We start from the raw sequence: 21,298 nt of genomic DNA, 5'->3' as shown, positions 1-21,298 counted from the left end.
TTACAATCTGCATAGCATCTACATAAGCATAGTAAAACTGCCCAAGTCCATTCATTCTTGATTTTTAACTTGATAGTTAGCACTAATTTATCTTGCTGTTGTAAGTTATCATTCAATATTCATACCAATACATCAATATGCGCTCATCAGTCAACATTTTCTGGCATGATCCTGCTCAGTGTGATCTTCAGTATTGCTCCAAGGTCTGCAATATTATAGCTTGTTTTCGGCCAATAAGCTCTTTTAATTTTACTTTTTCTTGCTTATATATGAGCCCGATCAACTTGCGTTTATCAACCAAAATTTCATAACTTGTTCAACTTGATATCAACTTGATATCAACTATGATAACAACTTGATATAACAGGGCTTATTAGTCCTCTTTACCTGCACATCAAGTACATCAAGTGCAAGTACATATTGATATTGCTCAGGAGTCAGGACCTCTGTCAGCCTCCTGGATACTTCGGATTGTTTTCAGTCAACATGCTTCTTAAGTATGATATAAGTCAATCTTAAGGGATTCAAAACATCCAACAGAACGACGTACAAGAGTAAGAAAACCACCAGATAAACTAAGAAATGGCTTTGGAACAGAGCCAAGTGGTGCTCTCCATTTGTTTGTTTACAATGATTGTAGTGCTGATGTATTTTTAGGACTCTGAACGTCGGCTTATAAAAAATAAAACGTTTTTACAAAAGTTGTAAGGCAAGTAATATTTATCTGAAAGAACTAAAATATTCAAAAGCCAAACACTATGAAATACATGAATCGGAACGAAATAGTAACCCAAAAATCCAGCCTAATCACCGGCTCCTAAAACTGCAACAAAATCATCACTTTTCCCCGCAACTCGTTGTCCAGACGTAAATATGCCGCGGCGACTCGCCGGACCGGTACTGCCACCTAGCGGCATCTGTCACAGCCCGGCCGGAGCAGTCGGTCGCTAGATGGCAGCACGGTTCCAAACGAATTCATGCGGATCTTTGTTTAGTTAAATAACTTTAAGAAGAGTAATAACAAAGCAATAACTTCAACGCAAGTTATTGGATAAAGTCTAAGTAAACCCGACACAGTCATCTGTGCACCTTTTGGTAAGGATTAAGCCCTAAAGATCAATACCGTTGCCAAACTCAAAAGCAAATCATATTACACAATTCGTATTTTCAATCAATTCAATGCTATTTAATTGACTTTTTCCTGGCTACCGGCAGTGCATGCTGGCCACCGGCCGTGCATGATCAACTCACGTGATGGATTTGCAATATTTCTCAGCGATCAGAGCACGGCACCACCATTATATTTTCAAGCGAATCACGACTTTTGCGCAAAGATGCAATGTAATGATATATTCTGACCCCCCCTCCCTGAACATGCTAAAAATCGTCGGTCAAAGCCATCTGTTGAGATTGGTAAAACCACACATTACTTTGGCGGTGGGCTGTACCAAGTACCAAGTACTTTTACAAGTCGAACAGGTTTTTGCGACTTTCTCATCTTCTAGAAAACTGATCGACACGGGACAAACACCATGTGATCCCAAATTTTATGCCTCATCCATTTAAAACCTACATATATATCGTTTTCATGCGTACCGATAGCGAGCAAAGATCCCCTCTGCCGTCCAAAGGCAAAACCGCATATGTCGGGTCAGGTCATGACCCGACATATGCGTTTTTGCCTTTGGACGGCAGCCCTAGTCCGTATCTTACTATTTGAACAGGATCCGTCTGTTTGTCTGTTTGTCCGCCACGCCGTGTAGTGGGTTCAATTCCACTCGCCTACAGAGCAGACGGTACGGCGCAGGGGGTTGAAATTTGCACACCTTTTAGGTGACAGAGCGGGTCAACGCCTTTTCTAGGTTCTGACTCGCTGGGGTGCACGGTTGGCACGTGGCGGGCGCCGGAAGAACGCCAATGAAATTTTGATCGGTTCGTAGATCTTCATTGAGAACCGGGGTCGAAGAACTTTGTGGACTAAATGCATGCCGATCGGTGGCGGGTGCCTCGCATTGGCGGATGGGGAAGTTTTTAATTTGAATAAAAAGTGGCGAGAGAATGTGTTGATTGTCGCTAAATGGGTACAGATTTGATAGGAATTTACAAATGCACCGAGTTTGCCGCAATGCGTCACTTTGGTGACAAGGCGTCATTTTTGCCGCAACTCGCGCCAGTTTTGTCAAATATAGTCCGATATGGGTGCAATTTGGTGCCAAGATGCATGCTCAATCACCGGGTGAAAATGCGCCGCGTTTGCCGCAGTTCGCCACATTTGTCACAATGCGCCATTTCCGACAAAATCGATAAGGATAATGGAATGACACGAATAGGAGCAGGCTAGGAACACTTTTAAAGTCTGATTTTTTGTAATATTTATTACCGGATCCTGTGACCTGACATGACCAGTGGTAGGTAATGGTAGTGGTAGTGATAGGGGTCGTGGTAGTGGTAGGAGGCAGGGGTAGGGGTAGGTGTAGTGGTAGTGGTAGGAGGTAGGGGTAGGGGTAGGTGTAGTGGTAGTGGTAGGGGTAGTGGTAGGGGTAGTAGTAGAGGTAGTAGTAGGGGTAGTGGTAGGGGTAGTGGTAGGGGTAGTGGTAGGGGTAGTAGTAGTGGTAGGGGTAGGGGTAGTGGTAGGGATAGTGGTAGGGGTAGTGGTAGGGGTAGTGGTAGATGTAGTGGTAGGGGTAGGGGTAGTGGTAGGGGTAGTGGTAGTGGTAGGGGTAGTGGTAGGGGTAGTGGTAGTGGTATGGGTAGTGGTAGGGGTAGTGGTAGGGATAGGGGTAGTGGTAGGGATAGGGGTAGTGGTAGGGATAGGGGTAGTGGTAGGGATAGGGGTAGTGGTAGGGGTAGGGGTAGTGGTGGAGGCGAAAGTAGGACAGTGGCCCGAGCTGATCCCAGCGGACCAGAGGTGACCTATGACGACCTGGTGATAAAAAGTGACCGGGGCTGGCCCCTTTGACCCGTATTGACCCCGTATCACCCAAATTTCATCCAACAAAGCCCTAAGATATTTTTTTTTTAATATTCTTCACAATTCCGTCGATATCTATGCTTCTAGACGACACATCGATTTGAATCGAACACCATTCGAAAGCAAATTGGCTGCTGCCGCAATTTTTCCCTACCACGCAGCAAAGCAAGTGGCGCAGCCGCTTGTCTATATTACTATTTAACCCGCGAGTTGCTGGGGGGGGGCGTTAAACGCCCCCACTTTTTTCGCCGGGCCATAGCATAAAAACGGCGCGCCGCAGGCGCGCCAAATTTTGAGTACCTGTAGGGAATTGATTGAAGTTTATTGTGACAGAGTTTAAAAAAAAATCGGTCGGAAAATTTTTGAGATATCGAGGTTTTAGTGACGTCATGATTTCTGAGTTTTCGACCAAAAACGGCATATGTTCAAAAAATCATATAAAATCACAGAATAGACATACAGACATGCCGTAAACGCCATTAGACTGCCAATACCATGATCAATCAAATGGCTATCTTCGATTATTGATTATCGCTCCGCATTTTCCATAATCTTGAATTGAATCTTGGCAATTTTTCGTGACTACTTCACGACCATGATACATGCATTTCTTAAATTGAACTTTTTGAGCCAAACACGTACACATATGATATAATGAATGTCACCATCGTGTTCTACGCCCCAAATTACCTATAAAACATGTGTCACAGGCTGCGAATATCAGTTTTGATTTTCGGGGATATGTGCCTACCCGGTTGACCTGACCTTGACCCTGACCTATGCTTGACTGACCCCTACATGGAGCTGACACTCTTGTAGGCCTTATATGATGGATTGTGCACCGTTTGGACAGAGTTTATGACGAGAGGCGCCCATTGCGAAGTCCTGAAGTCCATGCTACTGAAAGCCCGATTTCAGGTGTTTGACCTGACCTTGACCCGACCTGTGACCTCAAAATTCAAATTTAAAGTACTCATCTGAAGCGTCCCGTCGCGCTCTTTCGTTTGCCGCCTCGTGCGTTTCGCTGCGCCTATTGGTTCTCGAGTTATCGGCTGGGGGCGTTTAACGCCCCCCCCCCCAGCAAACGGTGGGTGGCGAAATACCCCAGCAACTGCCGGGTTAAACAGGATCCATCTGTCTGTAAGTCTGTCTGTCTGTCTGTCTGTCCGCCACGCCGTGTAGTGGGTTCAATTCCACTCGCCTACAGGGCAGACGGTACGGCGTAGGGGGTTCAAATTTGCACACCTTCTAGGTGACGTAACGGGTCAGCGCCTTTTCTAGGTTCCGACTCGCTGGGGTGCACGGTTCGCGCGTGGGGCGCGCTGGAAGAACGCCAATGGAATTTTGATCGGTTCTTATATCTTCATTGAGAGCCGGGGTCGACAAACTTTGTGGACTAAATGCATGCCGATCGGTGGCGAGTGCCTCGCATTGGCGGATCGGCAAGTTATTAATTTGAATGAAAAGTGGCGAAAAAATGTGTTGACTGTCGCTAAATGGGTACAGTTTGTGATAGAATTTACAAATGCACCGCGTTTGCCGCGAGGCGTCACATTGGTCACAAGGCGTCATTTTTGCCGCAAATCGCACAGTTTTGTCAAATATGGTCTGATAAAGGTGCAATTTGGTGCAAAGATGCATGCTCAATCACCGGGTGAAAATGCGCCGTAGATGTAGATGTAGTAGGTAGACTGTGCAGTGGGGGGGGGGGCATATGTTACCACCCTGTCGCGTTTTTTGCGTGTGAATAAAAAACCGCGGCGCGTAGCGCCGCGCCGCTTGGGGTAGATTTTGGTACATCAACTTTGGACAATGTGTGAAATTTTTGACCCCAGGTCATGTCTGGTCAGGTCACCAGGTCAAGTTAACTGACCAAGCCTAAAAAAGTTTGCAATCATGTCCAGCCTGCACTGTTTGTCAGAAAGGTTTTAAACTTGGTGGATTGCATGCTGTAATGGGCGCCTACAATTTGTATATCTCGGATTTTTTTTATATCCGTGACCTAAGGTCAGGTCAGTGGCGTGAACTTTTCATTACAAGTCAATGGAGAAAAATGAAATTGCCTCTAGATCGGTGTGTACGCATCGGAACAGACCAAATATTTCAGGATCACAATGATTTAGTCCACTCGTGATGACCAAGGTGTCATTTTTGCTGATAGCCTCTAGACAGGTCATCCGAGGTCACTTGAGGCTACAAACAGTTTTTTTGCCAATAACTCGCGATTGGAAAGAGATAGAACGCTGGGGATGGTCTCATTGTGTTTGTCTTGTTGAGACGCATCGACTGATATGCAACATGACCTTTCCCGGTAAGGTCATGACCTTGACCTGAGGTCAAATTTTCAAGTTGACCTTTCAAGGTCAAATTATAATTCATTCGACGCGTCTTGGCGAGGGAAACACGATTCTGGCAATAGAAATGCCGTGGCTTTTTGTAGTCGAAAGTTATTGTCGAAAAACACTTTTCGTAAAAACAGCTATTTTTGGAGTTTTTGCCCTCTGGAGGCTAAACCGTTGACCTGAGGTCAATATTGATAATGAACTTTTCAAAAGAAGAGTTCAAAAGCTATCGATTGCTCTTCCATGCGTTTTTCTAGCTACCATAGTTCCTGAGATAGCGGCATGTTTTCTGAAAACTATAATGACAATTGGCAAATTTTGACCTGTGATGACCTCTGGTGACCCCAATATTGCTCTAAGGTGAAAAATGACCGAAATACTTTCAAACGTACGCATTGAGAGCTATCGACTGCTTTTTACCGCGTCTTTCTAGCCCCCTTAATTTTTGAGTTAGAGGTGGGTGGTAACTAGTAACATACAGGGTGATCCAAAAAATTTGGAACCCCTAACTTAAAATGTCTCTAAGTCCGAAAGTATTCACTTTATTGACAAATTGCGAACACCATTAGAAAGAGCATTAAATCCTCTATAAAATCACGTCAAATTGGTGCATGTATGTTGTAAAGCAATGGCACACTATTAGCTTTTGGAATGAACGTCAGAAAACTGAGTGAAACGAAATCGCCAAATGTTAACAATGCGCTGAAATCCGTTAGCACTCTATCTGTTGTCTTTTTGCGAATAACACCCCATCCAAATTTAATTACGAGCGAGCGAGCGTAGCGAGCGAAGCGAGTCTTTTCAATATAAGCACTTAACATCCCCAATGTTCAGGCACCGTTGCGCCGCTCGCAATTTGCTGCCCTCAGGGACGCTTTTGATGGGGACCATCGTCTCCGTGACGTTTTGTTCAGTGCATAAGCGCGAATTTTTCTGAACACTAGTTCTACGAGACATACTGGCTCGATTGTAAACCATGTGCTTGCCTTGTGTGATGGAAGCCTTGGTAGCATTGTCAGGGTCGCTGGCGGCCACGTATCGCCCGAGTGGGTAACATGTCCTACTGTCCCCTGTGGCTTAACCGACTCACTACGATGGCTGATGGCCCAGAACGATACCTGTGCCTGGAGCCTCGTCAGACTGTTGACATGCGTGCTCTCAATCAAGGCCATTCATAGGCCCCGTCGGCTGAAAAACTGATCGTACTCGTAGTGTATGTAGGTATAGGTGTGTGTATGTGTATGTGTACATGTATATGTGTTTGTCCGTCAAGGATGTTGTTACGAGCGAGCGAGCGCAGCGAGCGAAGTGAGTCTTTTCAATATAACGGAAAAATCTCAGTATGAGCGGCCCGGCCCGGCCCGGCCTGTAACGCTTTTGAGAGGCTTATATCTCAGCAACCGCTGGACCGATTGGCCTGCGGTCTTTTTTGTTGGGTAGCCCCATCCCTTCTACCCCGTAATTCGGACTACTTTTGATACATCTCAGTGACCGTCGTGGCACGTGCCACGTGAAAAGTCAAGGGTGTTCAAGCTGTTTTGCAAAAGTAGTGATTTTGAGAGGCTCATATATCAGCAGCCGCTTGGGCGATTGACTTGCGGTAATTTTTGTAGGGTAGCTGCATCCCTTCTACCAAAGGTCGGATACTCTTCATCTATGTGAGTGACCCCCACTGCACGTGCAAAATACAACAATAAGAGGTGCCAAATTTGTTCCCATTTCAGTAACTCGGTAATTACTGGGACGATTTCGCTGAAACTTGGCATACAGGTAGGCAACCACCAGGCAATGCATTCCCATGTGTTGCGGTTAGGGTGCTACTGCACGTGCGCACGTGCAGGGGGCGTTTCCAGATCTCGAGAACGGCTGGGCTGATTGCGCTCAAATTTGGTACACGGTTGGGGACCGGTTAGTAGGGTGCCGTGCAAAAGTCATTTTGGACCCCGTTTGCACGTGCGCACGTGCAGAATGCCGCTTCCAGATCTCAGGAACGGCTGGGCCGATTGCGTTCAAATTTGGTACACCGCTAGCGACCGGTTAGAAGGGTGCTTTGCACAAGCCCGTTGGAAGTACCCTCTCGCCCTTCTGCACGTGCAGGGCTCACTCTCTCGCTCGCTCGTCCTTCGCCCAAAAGGCGTTTTACTGGTAATAAATTGATGATGATGATGATAACGGAAAAATCTCAGTATGAGCGGCCCGGCCCGGCCCGGCCTGTAACGCTTTTGAGAGGCTTATATCTCAGCAACCGCTGGACCGATTGGCCTGCGGTCTTTTTTGCTGGGTAGCCCCAACCCTTCTACCCCGTAATTGACTACTTTTGTTACACCTCAGTGACCGTCGTGGCATGTGCCACGTGAAAAGTCAAGGGTGTTCAAGCTGTTTTGCAAAAGTAGTGATTTTGAGAGGCTCATATCTCAGCAGCCGCTCGGGCGATTGACTTGCGGTAATTTTTGTAGGGTAGCAGCATCCCTTCTACCAAAAATAGGATACTCTTGATGCATGTGGGTCACCCCCAGTGCACGTGCAAAATACAACAATAAGAGGTGTCAAATTTGTTCCCATTTGAATAACTCGGTAATTACTGGGGCGATTTCGCTGAAACTTGGCATACAGGTAGGCACCCACCAGGCAATGCATTCCCATGTGTTGCGGTTAGGGTGCTACTGCACGTGCGCACGTGCAGGGGGCGCTTCCAGATCTCGAGAACGGCTGGGCCGATTGCGCTCAAATTTGGTATACGGTTGGGGACCAGTAAGTAGGGTGCCGTGCAAAAGTTAATTTGGACCCCGTTTGCACGTGCGCACGTGCAGAATGCCGCTTCCAGATCTCAGGAACGGCTGGGCCGATTGCGTTCAAATTTGGTACACCGCTAGCGACCGACTAGTGCAGGGCGAAGTTGGCTGAGACCGCCACTGGGGCGCGGGTTAAGGCAGAATAGGGAAACCCACGCAATTGTAATTTTTCAAATAAGTGGAATTATTGGTAATTCGGAGCAAATTCGGATTTACAAGTGTCAAGAAAACACGTGTGAGTCCGGATTGGAGAATCATTGAGTTGAAAGCATTAACAAGCTAAGTTGTAACTTGGGATAGCATTTCATTCGTACCTTAATGAAATCACCTCCCTGAATCATGAAATCCTTGATGACGCGGTGAAAACCGGCGTTTTTGTAGCCCATGGGGACACCGTCCCTGCGGTATTCGCCAGTACAGAACTGGCGAAAGTTCTCGGCGGTCCGCGGGCACACGTCGGCGAACAGTTCCACCAGCAGCCGTCCCACCTCCTGCGCAGCACAAACAGACGGGCGCACACTCAGTATTCCGTACACTCATAATGAAACACATACAGAGTCCCGCACGCTCAGAATCACACACATACGAAATTTCGCAGATTCAGAATCCCACACACGGAATTCCACACACTTAACCCTCGCCCCGCTGGGGGGAGCAATTTGCCCCCCCCCCCCTGTGGTTTTCCTGAATAGCAAGAAAACGGCCGCCGCCAAATTTTCAGTACCTTCCCGGGCATCAATTTAACACCTTCACACAAAATTTCAAGTCTTACGTTACCTTAGGTCAAGAGATATTGAGGTCAAACTGAGGTCATGTTCGAGGCAAAATGAGCAAAAAACATGAAACCTTGAAACGCTCATAAAAGCTACAGTTACCAAGCAATTTCAAAGTTCTTTAAATGTGCATGTAGACAAAAGGCGGCGCTACAAAATTGCTACCTCGAATTTTCAAAAGTTTGGGATTTTGACCAAAAAATAAATAAAAAAAGTTTTTTTTTTCGAAAACGCTAAAAATCCCAAAATTTCCCCGAATTTCGAAAAAAACGGAATATATGTGTTAATTCCTGCCCTTTTCTATATACATCCCAAATTTTAGATCGATACCTCCTTTTTTGGCCACGTTACAGCGAAAAAAAATTCAAAATTGATGACGTCAAATTTTTGAACTCAATTTTTAGCAATTTTAGACCACGTATCGCAAACCAAAGACCATCATTGAACTCCCGCGACGAGCTGCATCGAACCGATACCTATTTTATGCAAAAATATCAACTTTGAAATTTGACCTAATTTGAACTGACCTTGACCTGACCTTCACCAGAACATAATCTGAACGGACCCCAAAGGCTGTTTGACCCACATAATCGCATTTGACATACCGGGTGTCCCAAAAGTAAGGTCATGATTTAAAACTTAAATATCTCGAGAAGTAAGAGTCCGAATCACTTCCAATTTTAACACGTGCAAGGTACATCCATAAAATTATTTTCTTGCATGCTTAAACCATTTTTGATCATAACTACACCGAGCAGTAGGCATAAAACTGAGAAGGTCGAAATTCAACTCTTAGAGAGGGTCCGTCATTAAAACAAAGGGTAAATACCGCCCAGTTTTCGGCCCTAAGCAGACCCTATCAGCTCGCTCTATCTCTGAACTCATGCATAGTTTCGCCTCAACCGGTAAAACGTCAGAAAAAAAGGTATAATGTACGCACAGGGCATGTATACTTAGCCACCTGTGCTTCGAGGTCCTGAGGACGACAGCGGGAATCGGGTGACAATAAATCAAGAGAGGTGGCCGAGAGTCCTCCCACTGGTTCTTCCGCTCGTCGCAACGCAGCTGTGCCGACACCATCAGCCAGCAGTGGTTTCAGCAGGATGGAGACTATGCTTGCACCGTCCTGAAGATCATGCATTGTCTCCGAGAGTGGATGTGAGATCCCGTAATTTTCAGTCAGGGCAACGCCATTGAATGGCCTCTGCGGTCACCTGACGTTACACCTTCATATTTTTATTCTCTGGATACACAACAGAAAGATTGTCTTTTAGGACAACCCAACGAGCCGGGAAGAACTAAAGGATGATCCCTTCGAGCAAACATAGGCGGCATCTCACCAGAGAATCGCTCCAGAATAGTGGAGGAAGTCAAACGTAGTCTATTCATGCACGCGGCCCGAAATGGTAGCCATGTAGAAAAGCAGCAAATGTGGGGCTACGAGCCAATGTATTGACTCATATGTATGTCAGAATAAAATTTTATAAAATGCTCTTTCATATGATGTCCTATTTATATCTATCCATCGCGTATTTTTGGCAGTGTGGCCAACACAAATGATGACCTTACTTTTGGGACACCCGGTATAAAATAGACCATAAGACATGCATCACATATTTTCATATTGTGACACTCAAAGATCTGATCTCTGTGATCTGACCTGATATATCAGTGACCTCAAATAGCAAAGTATGTGTTTGACGAACCTTTCCCAATCGATGATTTTCAATGAAATAAATTTTACTCGATTTTACAACGCATTTCTTGAAATGCCTGTAAACGGCGAAAATTCGACATTTGACCTGACCTAAGACGTCATCGGTTTGACCTAGGTCAATGAAATTGGGTCACAAGGTAGTTCCCTGTTGGGGCTATCCAACACCGTTTGCTGCTTGTCGCTATGTTGCGTGGTTCTCGAGATCTAAGGGGGGCAAATTGCCCCCCCCCCCCAACAGGGCGCGTTGCTCGGCATACCCCAACGGGGCCTGCCGATTATTTGTGTGTGGGCAGCGGGTTAAATCCCGCAGCCCACACACGTAATTCCGCACACTCAAATCCCACAGGACATACACATACACGGAATTCCGCACAATCAGAATCTCATACACTCAATTAACCCGCACATGATAGGGGTATAACGCGAATGATTGGGGGGGACTCCAGAGCCCCTCCCCCCTCCTATCTCCGAAACCACTGGGCCGATCGTCAAAATTCAAATGTCCGAGAGCCCAAAGCCTATGGACTGAGTTGAAAGCGTGGTTTAGAGGAAAGCAACATGGTTTTCTAGCTGATAAAATCGCATTAAAAAGGTTATTTTGGGAATAACGGATGATGCATTGGTAAATCATTGTGTAAGTGCTGCAGTGCACATCATTTGTTCAAAAAGCGTACCATCAATTTCGGCTTTAATTGCAATCCTGAAAGCAGACAATGAAATTGAGAAGTATAATGCCAAAATTAATAACAAGAACAATTAGCACGATAGAAAGTGGGCCCCTCTCGGACTGTCGTTCCGTGACACCGTGGAGATGGACTATGGAGCACCTACAGTAGTAGCAGCTCCGAAGGTGGATTGTTATTTGTATACGTCGCTATACATGTAATTGTACATGTATGTGTATTGTGTACGTCAGCTTCCGTGTGAGCACAATGTGCTTCCGGACCACCCGCAGCTGACTGATCGGTTTTGTGATGGCTTGTGCATTGTGATGCCCCCGCCCCTAACCCATCCGGGCCAACCCGTGACCGGCCCTAGCACGCTGTGCAGGGTTGTTGTTGTTGTTGATTCCCCTCGGCGGCAGGATCACTGCCGCGAAGCCTCCCGGCTTTGAAGTCGTCTGGTCGCGGCCGCCAGGGCCGCGACGACGTCCGCGTTTCGAATCTCCTCGTGTGACGGGTACAGGACAATTTGCCGAACTGCGTTTTGCCGAATGCTTATTTGCCGAATGTCAATATGTCGAATGCATTTTGCCGACGTGTCATTTTGCCGACGTGTCAAAAGGGTAAAGTGCTAAAAGTCGAAAGGCAATTTGCCGACATGCCTTTTTGCCGACGTGCAACAAGTCGAAAATGTCAATTTGCCGAAATGCTAATTTGCCGAAATGTCAATTAATCGAAATGTCAATTTGCCGAAAAGCCAATTAGTCGAAATGTCGATTCGCCGAAAAGCTTATTTGTCGAAATGCTAATTAGGCGAAATGTAAATTTGCCAAAATGTCAATTAGTCGAAATGTCAATTTACCGAAAAGTCAATTAGCCGAAATGTCAATTTGCCGAAATGCCAATTAGCCGAAACTAACCTAACCTAATTTAACATAACCCGTACTATTAACTTTAGGACCGACTCTCTTTTCAAAGGTACATTTTACACATTCTTCCATTTTTTGAGCTCCTAAATCCTCATATGATACAAGTTACATCCTTACAAGTTACATGTCACCAAAATATAAGAAAACCATAACCAAACCTTACCTAACCTGACCTACTGATTTTTGCCTACCCGTGGATAAGAAGAAGTTACTCACTTGAATAGATTGCAGACTAGAGTTGTCAATCGGATACTAACTTTTTGGTATACCGATACCAAACCGATACCAACTTGGCATTTGGTGTTTGAATCCTAATGTGTTTTGCATTTTGTTGGTATCATGAACCCTCACTAGCGTATAAGAGGCTGGAAAAATTGGTAAAAAGTTGGTATTTCCCTCATGTTCCCAACTCGGTTTGGCTTCGGTATTTCCCCATGGTTTTGGCTGGTATTTGGTTTGGTATCGGTATTCGGATTTTCCATAATTGACATCACTATTGCAGACAATGATAAGTCAAATATTTTTAGGTTAAGTGGATGTGCATCAGGCTTCAGGCCTTCGGCCTAAAAATATTTGACTTACCATTGCCTGTAATTTCTCCTAAGACATTGCCTTCGTCACTGCACTGCTTCGCCACGAGCAATATGATGTTAACTAGGTCACCCTCCCGCGCCTACCGGCGCTAATTGTAATCGTCGTTTGAACATCTATATAGAAATCCCTGCCCGTCCCGTCCATAATCCCGTCCATAATACCCTCTCTCTCTCTCTCTCTCTCTCTCTCTCTCTCTCTCTCTCTCTCTCTCTCTCTCTCTCTCTCTCTCTCTCTCTCTCTCTCTCTCTCTCTCTCTCTCTCTCTCGCTCTCGCTCTCGCTCTCGCTCTCGCTCTCGCTCTCGCTCTCGCTCTCGCTCTCGCTCTCGCTCTCGCTCTCGCTCTCTCTCTCTCTTTTCCCTTCCCTTTCTCACTCCCTCCCTGCCTCCATCCCTCTTCCCTCCCTCCTCTCCGCTCTCTGACTTTGTCGATCACTGATCCAATCGTATGCTTACTTACCCCTCCCCATCCGTCTCTCTCCCTCCTCTCCCCGTCTCCTTCATCGCACTTCTTCGCTCCCCCTCCCTCCCTCCCTCGATTTCCTCCCCTTCTCTCCACTCCCTCCCTTCCCCTCCTCTCCCCTCCACTCCAATCCCCTCTTGGTACTGAAAAAAGTACTGGCTAGTGGCTTCTTCCCCGCCCGCGCCGCAGATACATATAAGTTTTTATGTCCCAGCTCAAGACGCTATACGTATATTGGTACGCTCGTAATACTAAACATGATCACTATTTTTTTTCAGTATTTTGTGGAATTCTGTAACTAACCTATCCCAAATCTGAGTGACTCGCCCCGACCCTCCCCCGCCTTCCTCCCTCTGCACCCCCCCCCCCCCCGGACCCACCACTCACGATCGGTAATGTGTTCAGTGCTAAAGATATAATTATGCCTGCTCTGTTTCCGTCTCCGTCTTCCCTCTCTGCCTTTGTCTCTGTATCTGTCTCGTCTCGGATTCCATCCCCATCTCCGTCCCAGTTCCCGTCCCAGCTCCAATTTCCGCTCCCGCTCCCGCTCTCTTTCTCCGTCCCCGTCTTCATCCCCCTCCCGCTGACCGCTTCATCTCCGTCTCCGCCTCTGTCTCTGTCTCGTCTGTATCTGTCTCGTCTCGGATTCCATCCCCATCTCCGTCCCAGTTCCCGTCCCAGCTCCAATTCCCGCTCCCGCTCCCGCTCTCTTTCTCCGTCCCCGTCTTCATCCCCTCCCGCTGACCGCTTCATCTCCGTCTCCGCCTCTGTCTCTGTCTCGTCTCTGTCTCTGTTGGACGTTGGACGCTTGAGTTGGACGCTTGAGCCAAGCTGCTGCGCGCCCTAACTCTTCAACAACAGTCTCTGTCTCTGTCTCTGTATCTGTCTGGTCTCCGATTCTGTCGCCGTCTCCGTCCTCGTTCCCGCGCTCCCGCTCCCGCTCTCTTTGTCTCCGTCTCCGTCCCTGCTCCTCCACTGGCCGCTACATCTCCGTCTCCGTCTTCGTCTCCGTCTTGTCCCCGTGCCCTTCCCTGTGCCCTTCCCCGTCCCCACTAAACATAATCGATAATCTTGTCAGTATTTTGTGGAATTCTGTAACCAACCTATCCCAAATCTGGGTACCTCGCCCCCCCCCCCCCCCGCCCGCCACTCAAGATCGGTAATGTAGTTATTCGTAGCGGCCGAGTGCTGCAACTAAGCTGTTAGTGCATTTTAAAACGTCTTTCGGCTCCATCCTCTGTACGTGTTCTCTCACCGCTCAATCATTTGCTCACTTAGCCTTCCTTCTCTCCCTCCATCATTTCTTTATCCATCCATCCACCATTTACCCCTTCCCATGTCTGTATCATGCCGCATTCCCGCTGTCCGGCAGCGGCCGCTCTGACGGCACCGCAGTTACCGCACCAACCCCTCCGCCCGCTCGCCCCACACTGCGCCGCCGCGCCGCCGGCCCGTGACCAGTGGCGGATCCAGGGGAGGGCAAAATGGGCATTTGCCCTCCCCAAAGCCAAATCGTGTGGGCAAGACTATCTTTTTGCCCCTCCCAAAGCATGTAGCGAAGAGCAAATCTAATACGGCGTCGATGCCTATATGGACGAAAAGCAGGGCTTCTTTCCGTGACGGCCATTCCGAAGGAAGGAGCTGACCACTGGCTGCTGATAGGTATTTTGAGTCGATATGCTGATATTAGATTGAACCCCCTGAACTGAATGCATGCATAAGCATATGCAGTGTGGCCAATGGCCATGGTGTGGGGTAACACGGGGCAAGATGCCCAGTCGGGTAAGACGCCCACCACCCTATATATTCGAAATTACTTAAGCAATCCACAGTTTTGTCATTTGTTGGGAGCCTCATTGCTGTGGAGCGTTCCGCGTAAAAAAAAACGGCGACGTGCCTAGCCGCCATTTTATACCTATTTTTTGCATATGTTCTGAAAATGTCAGACCAAGGTCTCTCAAGGTCACGAAGTCACTAAGCTGTACGTCAAGTGACATAACCTAAAAACAGTTCCAATGCTTGCCATAGCTAAACCGAGTGACTGATCGCTTTGAAACTTTCAGCACAGTACTTATGTACAAAATGTTAGTCACATGATTTTTATATCGATGACCTACGGCTAGGTCATTTTTGCGACCTCTCCACTATAAGTCAGTAAGAGAAAATTGAAAGGCACCTTTTTTGGGCAAACCTCCTGTCCGGTAGCTCAGTTGGTAAAGCAGTGGACTCCCGGTAGTGAGAGCCCGGGTTTGAGTCGCTCCGGCGCTCGATATTTGAGACTCCTGACGGGGATGGTCTGAAGTTGGTGGGAGCCAGTCAAAGTCAGGAGTGGGACAGGCCGTGTCCGGCTTTGAAGGGCACGTAAAACATTGGCATCGTTAAACGTATAACTAAATTCTCCTGTCACCCGGAATTACGCGATCGGACGGTAGTGGGCGGGCTCTACGCAACAAGCTCTGCTTAGTGTAGGCTCCGGCTCCCGTCAATCCGCCCTTTCAAACATTCGTGCTAAATTTATAAGAAACGTCACTCTTAAAAATACCGAGTTACAACCTAAACAGCACACAGTGAACCGGAAAATAACACCCGTGACCCCTCCTTATGTCCCTGAGATCATCTCAGGTCACGAAAGATATGCAATAGTTTGCAGCAATTCGCTAATAACTTCTGCTGGAGGCATTCTAGAGCAGTAGAAACACCTTAGATGTGTTGAGCTTTACGATACGGATCGACTGATATGCAACACGACCTTTTCCGGTCAGGTCATGACTTGACCAAATGTCAAAGTTGTAAGTTCACTTTTTAAGATCAAATTATAACTCATTCGACGTCATTCGACGCGTCTTCGCGAGAGGCACACGATGCCGGTAAAAGTAAGATCGGACAAGGTTTGATTCAAAAGTTATCACAGAAAATCCGTTCCCGTAAAAATGGTATACCTATATTAGGTATGGCAGTTTCCCCTGGAGGCTAAACCGTTGATCTTAGGTCCAATCTGAGCAAATTACCCAGAAAAAGCAGTAACAGTGCTATCAAATTAGCTTTTCTGGGGCGCTCTAGCTCTATTCGTTTCCGAGTTATGCGCCAGTTCTTCAAAAATTGTCGAAACTGGACCTAAATATTATCGGGATTTGGCCTTTGATGGGCTCTGGTGATCTGACATCTGACCTGACCTTAAAAGTGACTGGGGTAATTTGGTCATTATGTTTGACACTCTTTCAAACGCCGCCTACCGCTTGTTGCTACGTGGCCCAGGAGCCGAGTTAGAAGGGATATGGGTGCTCAAACATCCACCAGGGGCGTGAAAATCCAGGAGCCCCAGCGCGGCTGGGCACGGAATATTGGTTAACATAAGACATTTTACACCATCTTACGGTAAGATGGTGTAACTGGCGTTGTGAAGTAACTTGGTCACTGGCGTGGTGGTGGGTCGGGGTCGCCGATGGTCGGCTAAACTTTTGCCCTCCCCAAACGGATCGGCTGGATCCGCCCCTGCCCGTGACTGCGGCCGGTCGGTCACGTGGGGACCGCAGCGACCTCTACGGGGTCGCGACCCTAGCGGCCGGGTACTGCAACTAAAGATGTAAGTACTAAGTACGTTTTAAAAACATCCCGAGCTGGAATCGAACCAGCGACCCACACCACAAATGTCCACCACTCTACCAACTGAGCCATCAAGGACGCAAACGTCAACGCCTTGAATAAGCCGTCGTACTCTGCACGGCTTGATGACATGGACTGGTGCGTATTGCGGCGTTTTACGGCGAAGTGGTTGGGAGAAAATTTGGTTTTAAATGAAGGTTATACGTCATGTTTCTTGGCGAAATTTTCAGAACAAGAGGGCAAAAGCAAGACAGTACGCTGGAATTGGTTGTCCAGCGGCGACATGCACGTTTTATGATTGGCGATCGCCGGTCGTGTGAGCTGACGTCACGCAGACAGTCAGCGCCATCTCTGGAGCGTCTGGCGACATAGTCGAGGGGCCGAGTTTTGCCATTTGGGGGGTGCCAGTGCGATTGAAAATGTGCCTATACGGTAGCCACGGCCGGGAGCTGTCGATTGGTGGTTGAATCGTGTCTGTAGGTAGTGTGTGTCGACCGTGAGAGGGATCTGACTGAAACGCTTCACGTATTATGTATTGTCGATTTCCATATTTTATTGGTGCATTTAAACTTCTTTGTGCCATGAATAATTATTAGTTATGAAATTAGGTTCACCCTCGCATGTGTACTGTAGGGGGGGGGGGGGTCGGATGGATCCCCCCATGATTTTTCGCAAATAACTCGCGCAAAAAGCGGCCGATCGCGACGAAACTTCAGTACCCTCGAGTTGATCAATTTTACACCTACTCCGAAGATTTCATGACCCTGACCCAAGTGACCTTTGACCTGTGACCTATTTCTCGAGGCCATGTTTGGCCGGAATCGCGATTCGGAGTATGTCGGCTCGCATTAGCCGCGCGTTTGCAAGCTTTTCGTGGTTTCAAACGTTCAAACATGGGATTCGATGTTGCTCCCATGCATTAGGGTGGATGTCAAGGTCACCTGAAGGTCAGGTCAGGTCATTGACCTTTGGTGACCTCTGTTCTCTTTTTCGAGTTTTCATGTTTCTAGGCTAGTTTTTGGAGCTGAATTCGAATTTAGAAACCATTTAAAGGGACTGTCCCACCTTCAAAAAATTGTTTTGATATACTGTTCTTGTGTTGCAAGACATAGATTAGGGGCCCCTGTACACGAAATTGGCAAACATTCGGCCCATAGTTGGCTAATTGTTTAAAAATTCCAATTTAAAGCTTTTGGATCGATTACGTCATATGATTGTTTTTTTATCGGGCAAAGTTTTTTTCCTAGCTGCCAAATCGGTGGCACAAAGTTTTGTTACGCTTCTGCCGCGAATAGTACAAACATTGCGCATGAAATCAAAACTCGGGAAATTGGTATTTTAGTAACATACATGCAAAGTAACACAAACATGTTCAATGTTTATGGAAAGGATTGAAATGAAAATTGGAAAATTGAAGCTTGAACTTTGTCAAGAAGAAGGTCGCAAATTGCAAAGAGTATCAACAAGGCCTTATTTATCATTTTTAAAAGATTATAGAATGCTCCCTAATAAGCAAAAGCAAGATATTGATGTTTGATTATTGATGCTGCCCACAATGTCTTGGGCACATGGATGATGGAAGTGAGCTCAACTTCAATAATCAGACCTAAGAATCACAATGGATATAGCCATGAGCCAGACTGCAAAGTATGGCAATTTTGTCCAGATGTTGTCAGTGCAGACTCCTTCGTCTGGTGCGGATTTAAGTGTGGTGCGGTGTGGATTTGGTTTGGTGTGGTGCAGGTTTAGTGTAGCGGGGTGCGAAGTGTTCCAGTTCTCTCAGCCCCCTTTGGTGCGAATTTTCTGGCTCAGTTTGCAGGGTTTGTGTAAATTTTGAACTTAGGCCAGTGCTCCTTCACCTTGGCGACCTGCGAGCCATACTCTGCAGTACTGGCCTGGGCCCATGAGCAAAGTAATATAATATAGTCTGTTCAAGATTCAATATAATAAGTCTGCAAAACACATTCCAGCAATTGTAATTGAAGCAGAATGAATTGTAGTGACCTGCATTTGTATTTTTGTTGTGTCTGTGAAAAATAATAAATATACCTACTTATTGGAAAAATCGTGGCCTTTCAGCACATTTGGCAGAGTTGTGTGACTCTGATGTAGTGGCTCATGTGGAACGCAACAAGCTGCGCAACAAGCTTGAATAGCATTTTGCCTCAGGGCTATCTGCCAGAAACATTTCATCTGCATGAATTTATCTACAGGCAAGTCTGACAAATTTGTGGATTAACTGGGGACCTTGTAAGCCTGCATATTAAATTCTAGCCTACCAGCTCAGCCCTATCCTCAGTTTCCGCATTCAGCATGATAACAGTTCTGATCAAGTTCTGATTGTCACCACTGAGACACCAATGGAGTCCTCTGAAATTTTGCCTTTTAATTAAATTATTTGTAAGAGTTTCAAGCTATATTTAGACCAAACATTTCACTCTCAAAGAACTGCGACCTACCCCACTAGTCCAGTAGGATGCCTGGCGCGCAAACAGTCCAGCAGTGAGCTGCCAGCCGGCGCGCAGGGCAGCAGCAGGCAGCGGCAGCAACGGCAACTGGTGAACACGTCTTGGACTGCAGCCACGACATAATCTAGGCTAGCGTCTATTCAATTTGTCCATGTACAAGTCCCACAGCTCCTGCCCGAGGTGCCCGAGGTTGTGCAAGTCAGGGAACTGACCACCTCCAGCCCAGGCGTGGTTCACTGACTCAAGATATTTCAACTGACCAGTCAGAGTTCATGTTTTGCAACTTTTATCCAAGTTATTTGTAATTGTAATATTCTAAACTGAATTTTAGGCATGACTTCATTTTTCAAGAGCTACAAAGAACACACCTTCCCTGTGCAGCACGTCTATTGTCCTAACATTAGTCACATAGTTGCAAGAAGCGACTTGAATGCGGAACCTGCCTGTTTTGAAGCCCTGTTGTCTGTTGGGTGACACTGCACAGAGGTAAGGATGGGGTGTGATTTTGCTGCTGTTTGTCAGGTTCAATATGTGTGTCAATGATCACAAAGTACTCTAAAGGTTTAAAAAATGCACAGCATGGCCTAACAAAGCACATTACCTAGGTTTTGACAAGCAGCGCAGCGACTGTGGTACAAAGGCCCAGTCCTGGTCCCATGCTCATGTTAGTAGCTGGATCTGCTCCCAGGAAACAAAGGTAAAACACTATTGACAGCTTTAAGATGAAATCTGTAGGAAAACTAAGCCATCTATAAAATCTAACATAAGCTTAAAAGCGCAACGTAGCATTTCTGATTCAACGTGCAGCACTTCCGCTTTCATCCGCCATCAGCAACTCAGTTCAAAGAATGATGCATTACATCACTAAAATTTATTTCAAAATACCTCTGCATGGTGTTTACACAAACAACAGTTCTTTACTAGACATGGTCGACCTCAGGCCACCCACACTTCAGCAAACAGGGTATTATCAATGTTTAACGGCTCAAGGTTAGTCGTCTTGGATGTTCAGAAATAAAAAGGTGAACATTCATTGTCTCTTCCTTATTTGTCACCATCAATAGATTGTGGACTCCTCAGAGCATGTCTTGATTATGGAGTTGAAACAGCAGTGAGCAAATCATTTATGATTTTGATACTATGATTAATTTCAGTGAGTTGCACACTTGAACTTGACACCTGCCATTGATAAGTTCATGGCTCTTGCATTCTTCAGTCACATGTAGGACGGCCTCTTAAATATTTAAATACAAAAATAAAAATACTGCTAGAATTAGAAGACTATTATAATTAGTTTGGCATATCAATTTAATTCTGCACCTCGTGGCGCCGGGCGCTGTTCCAAGAGGCGTTGTTATTTTTCAAGGTTTCAATAAAAACAAGTCGACAGATACAGAAACTTCGGAAAAGGCGGAAACGTCACAGGTTTTAAGTGCCAATACCAATACATTGTGGCACTTATTTGCACAGATGTCAAAATCAAACACGAATTTATTTGCGATGAAGTAATTGCTGGAGAAACGGTTTTCACGACTCTGATTTTCAAAGAACGCCCATCAAGATGGCTATCTCAACTCAATTCTAATGTTAAGGTGGGACAGTCCCTTTAAACATTTACGAAGTAGTTTTGGTGCCTTCGTAACATGTTACGAAGCTGTTAGAGGCGGATGACACCTACTACGAATACCCGTCACGACACCTAATGGTTGACTTGACCTGACCTGACCCGACCTGGTCTAAATGCTTAAAGACATCATCTGTGATCAAAACTAACACGATATTCGTGATCAGCAGTCAGCAACCCGTAAAAACCCATAGCAGCAGCCAGCAACACTTAACCCGGCCGGGCCCGGGGGGTAATCCCAACCACCGCAGCCCGGGGGGGGGGGGCGTTTTTCGCCCCCCCCCCTGTCTAACTCCGTAAGGGAGCTACGGAAACAAAAGTGATACCAAACGAAAGGTCCTTACGAGACGATTCTAATGCACCT

The 21,298-nt window shown here is 46.5% G+C and overlaps 1 protein-coding gene across 1 annotated transcript in view; it reads right to left on the bottom strand.

Annotated features, from left to right (window-relative positions):
* Window positions 1–8,396: 8,396 nt before the first annotated feature.
* LOC122383724 (peptidyl-prolyl cis-trans isomerase 11-like) overlaps window positions 8,397–21,298 on the bottom strand; it is a gene marked incomplete at its 3' end in the record, with an annotated part of 107,646 nt that continues 94,744 nt past the window's right edge. The window contains exon 3 of the mRNA XM_043370451.1: window positions 8,397–8,596. Within this exon, the coding sequence (XP_043226386.1) occupies window positions 8,397–8,596 (200 nt within the window). The remainder of the gene's footprint in view (window positions 8,597–21,298) is intronic.

Source organism: Amphibalanus amphitrite, unplaced genomic scaffold (genome assembly GCF_019059575.1).
Source record: "Amphibalanus amphitrite isolate SeventyFive unplaced genomic scaffold, NRLGWU_Aamphi_draft 000171F_arrow, whole genome shotgun sequence".
Classification (NCBI taxonomy): Eukaryota; Metazoa; Arthropoda; class Thecostraca; order Balanomorpha; family Balanidae; genus Amphibalanus; species Amphibalanus amphitrite.
The sequence above is the reverse complement of the archived record's forward strand: the minus strand, read 5'-3'. Positions and strand labels throughout refer to the sequence as shown.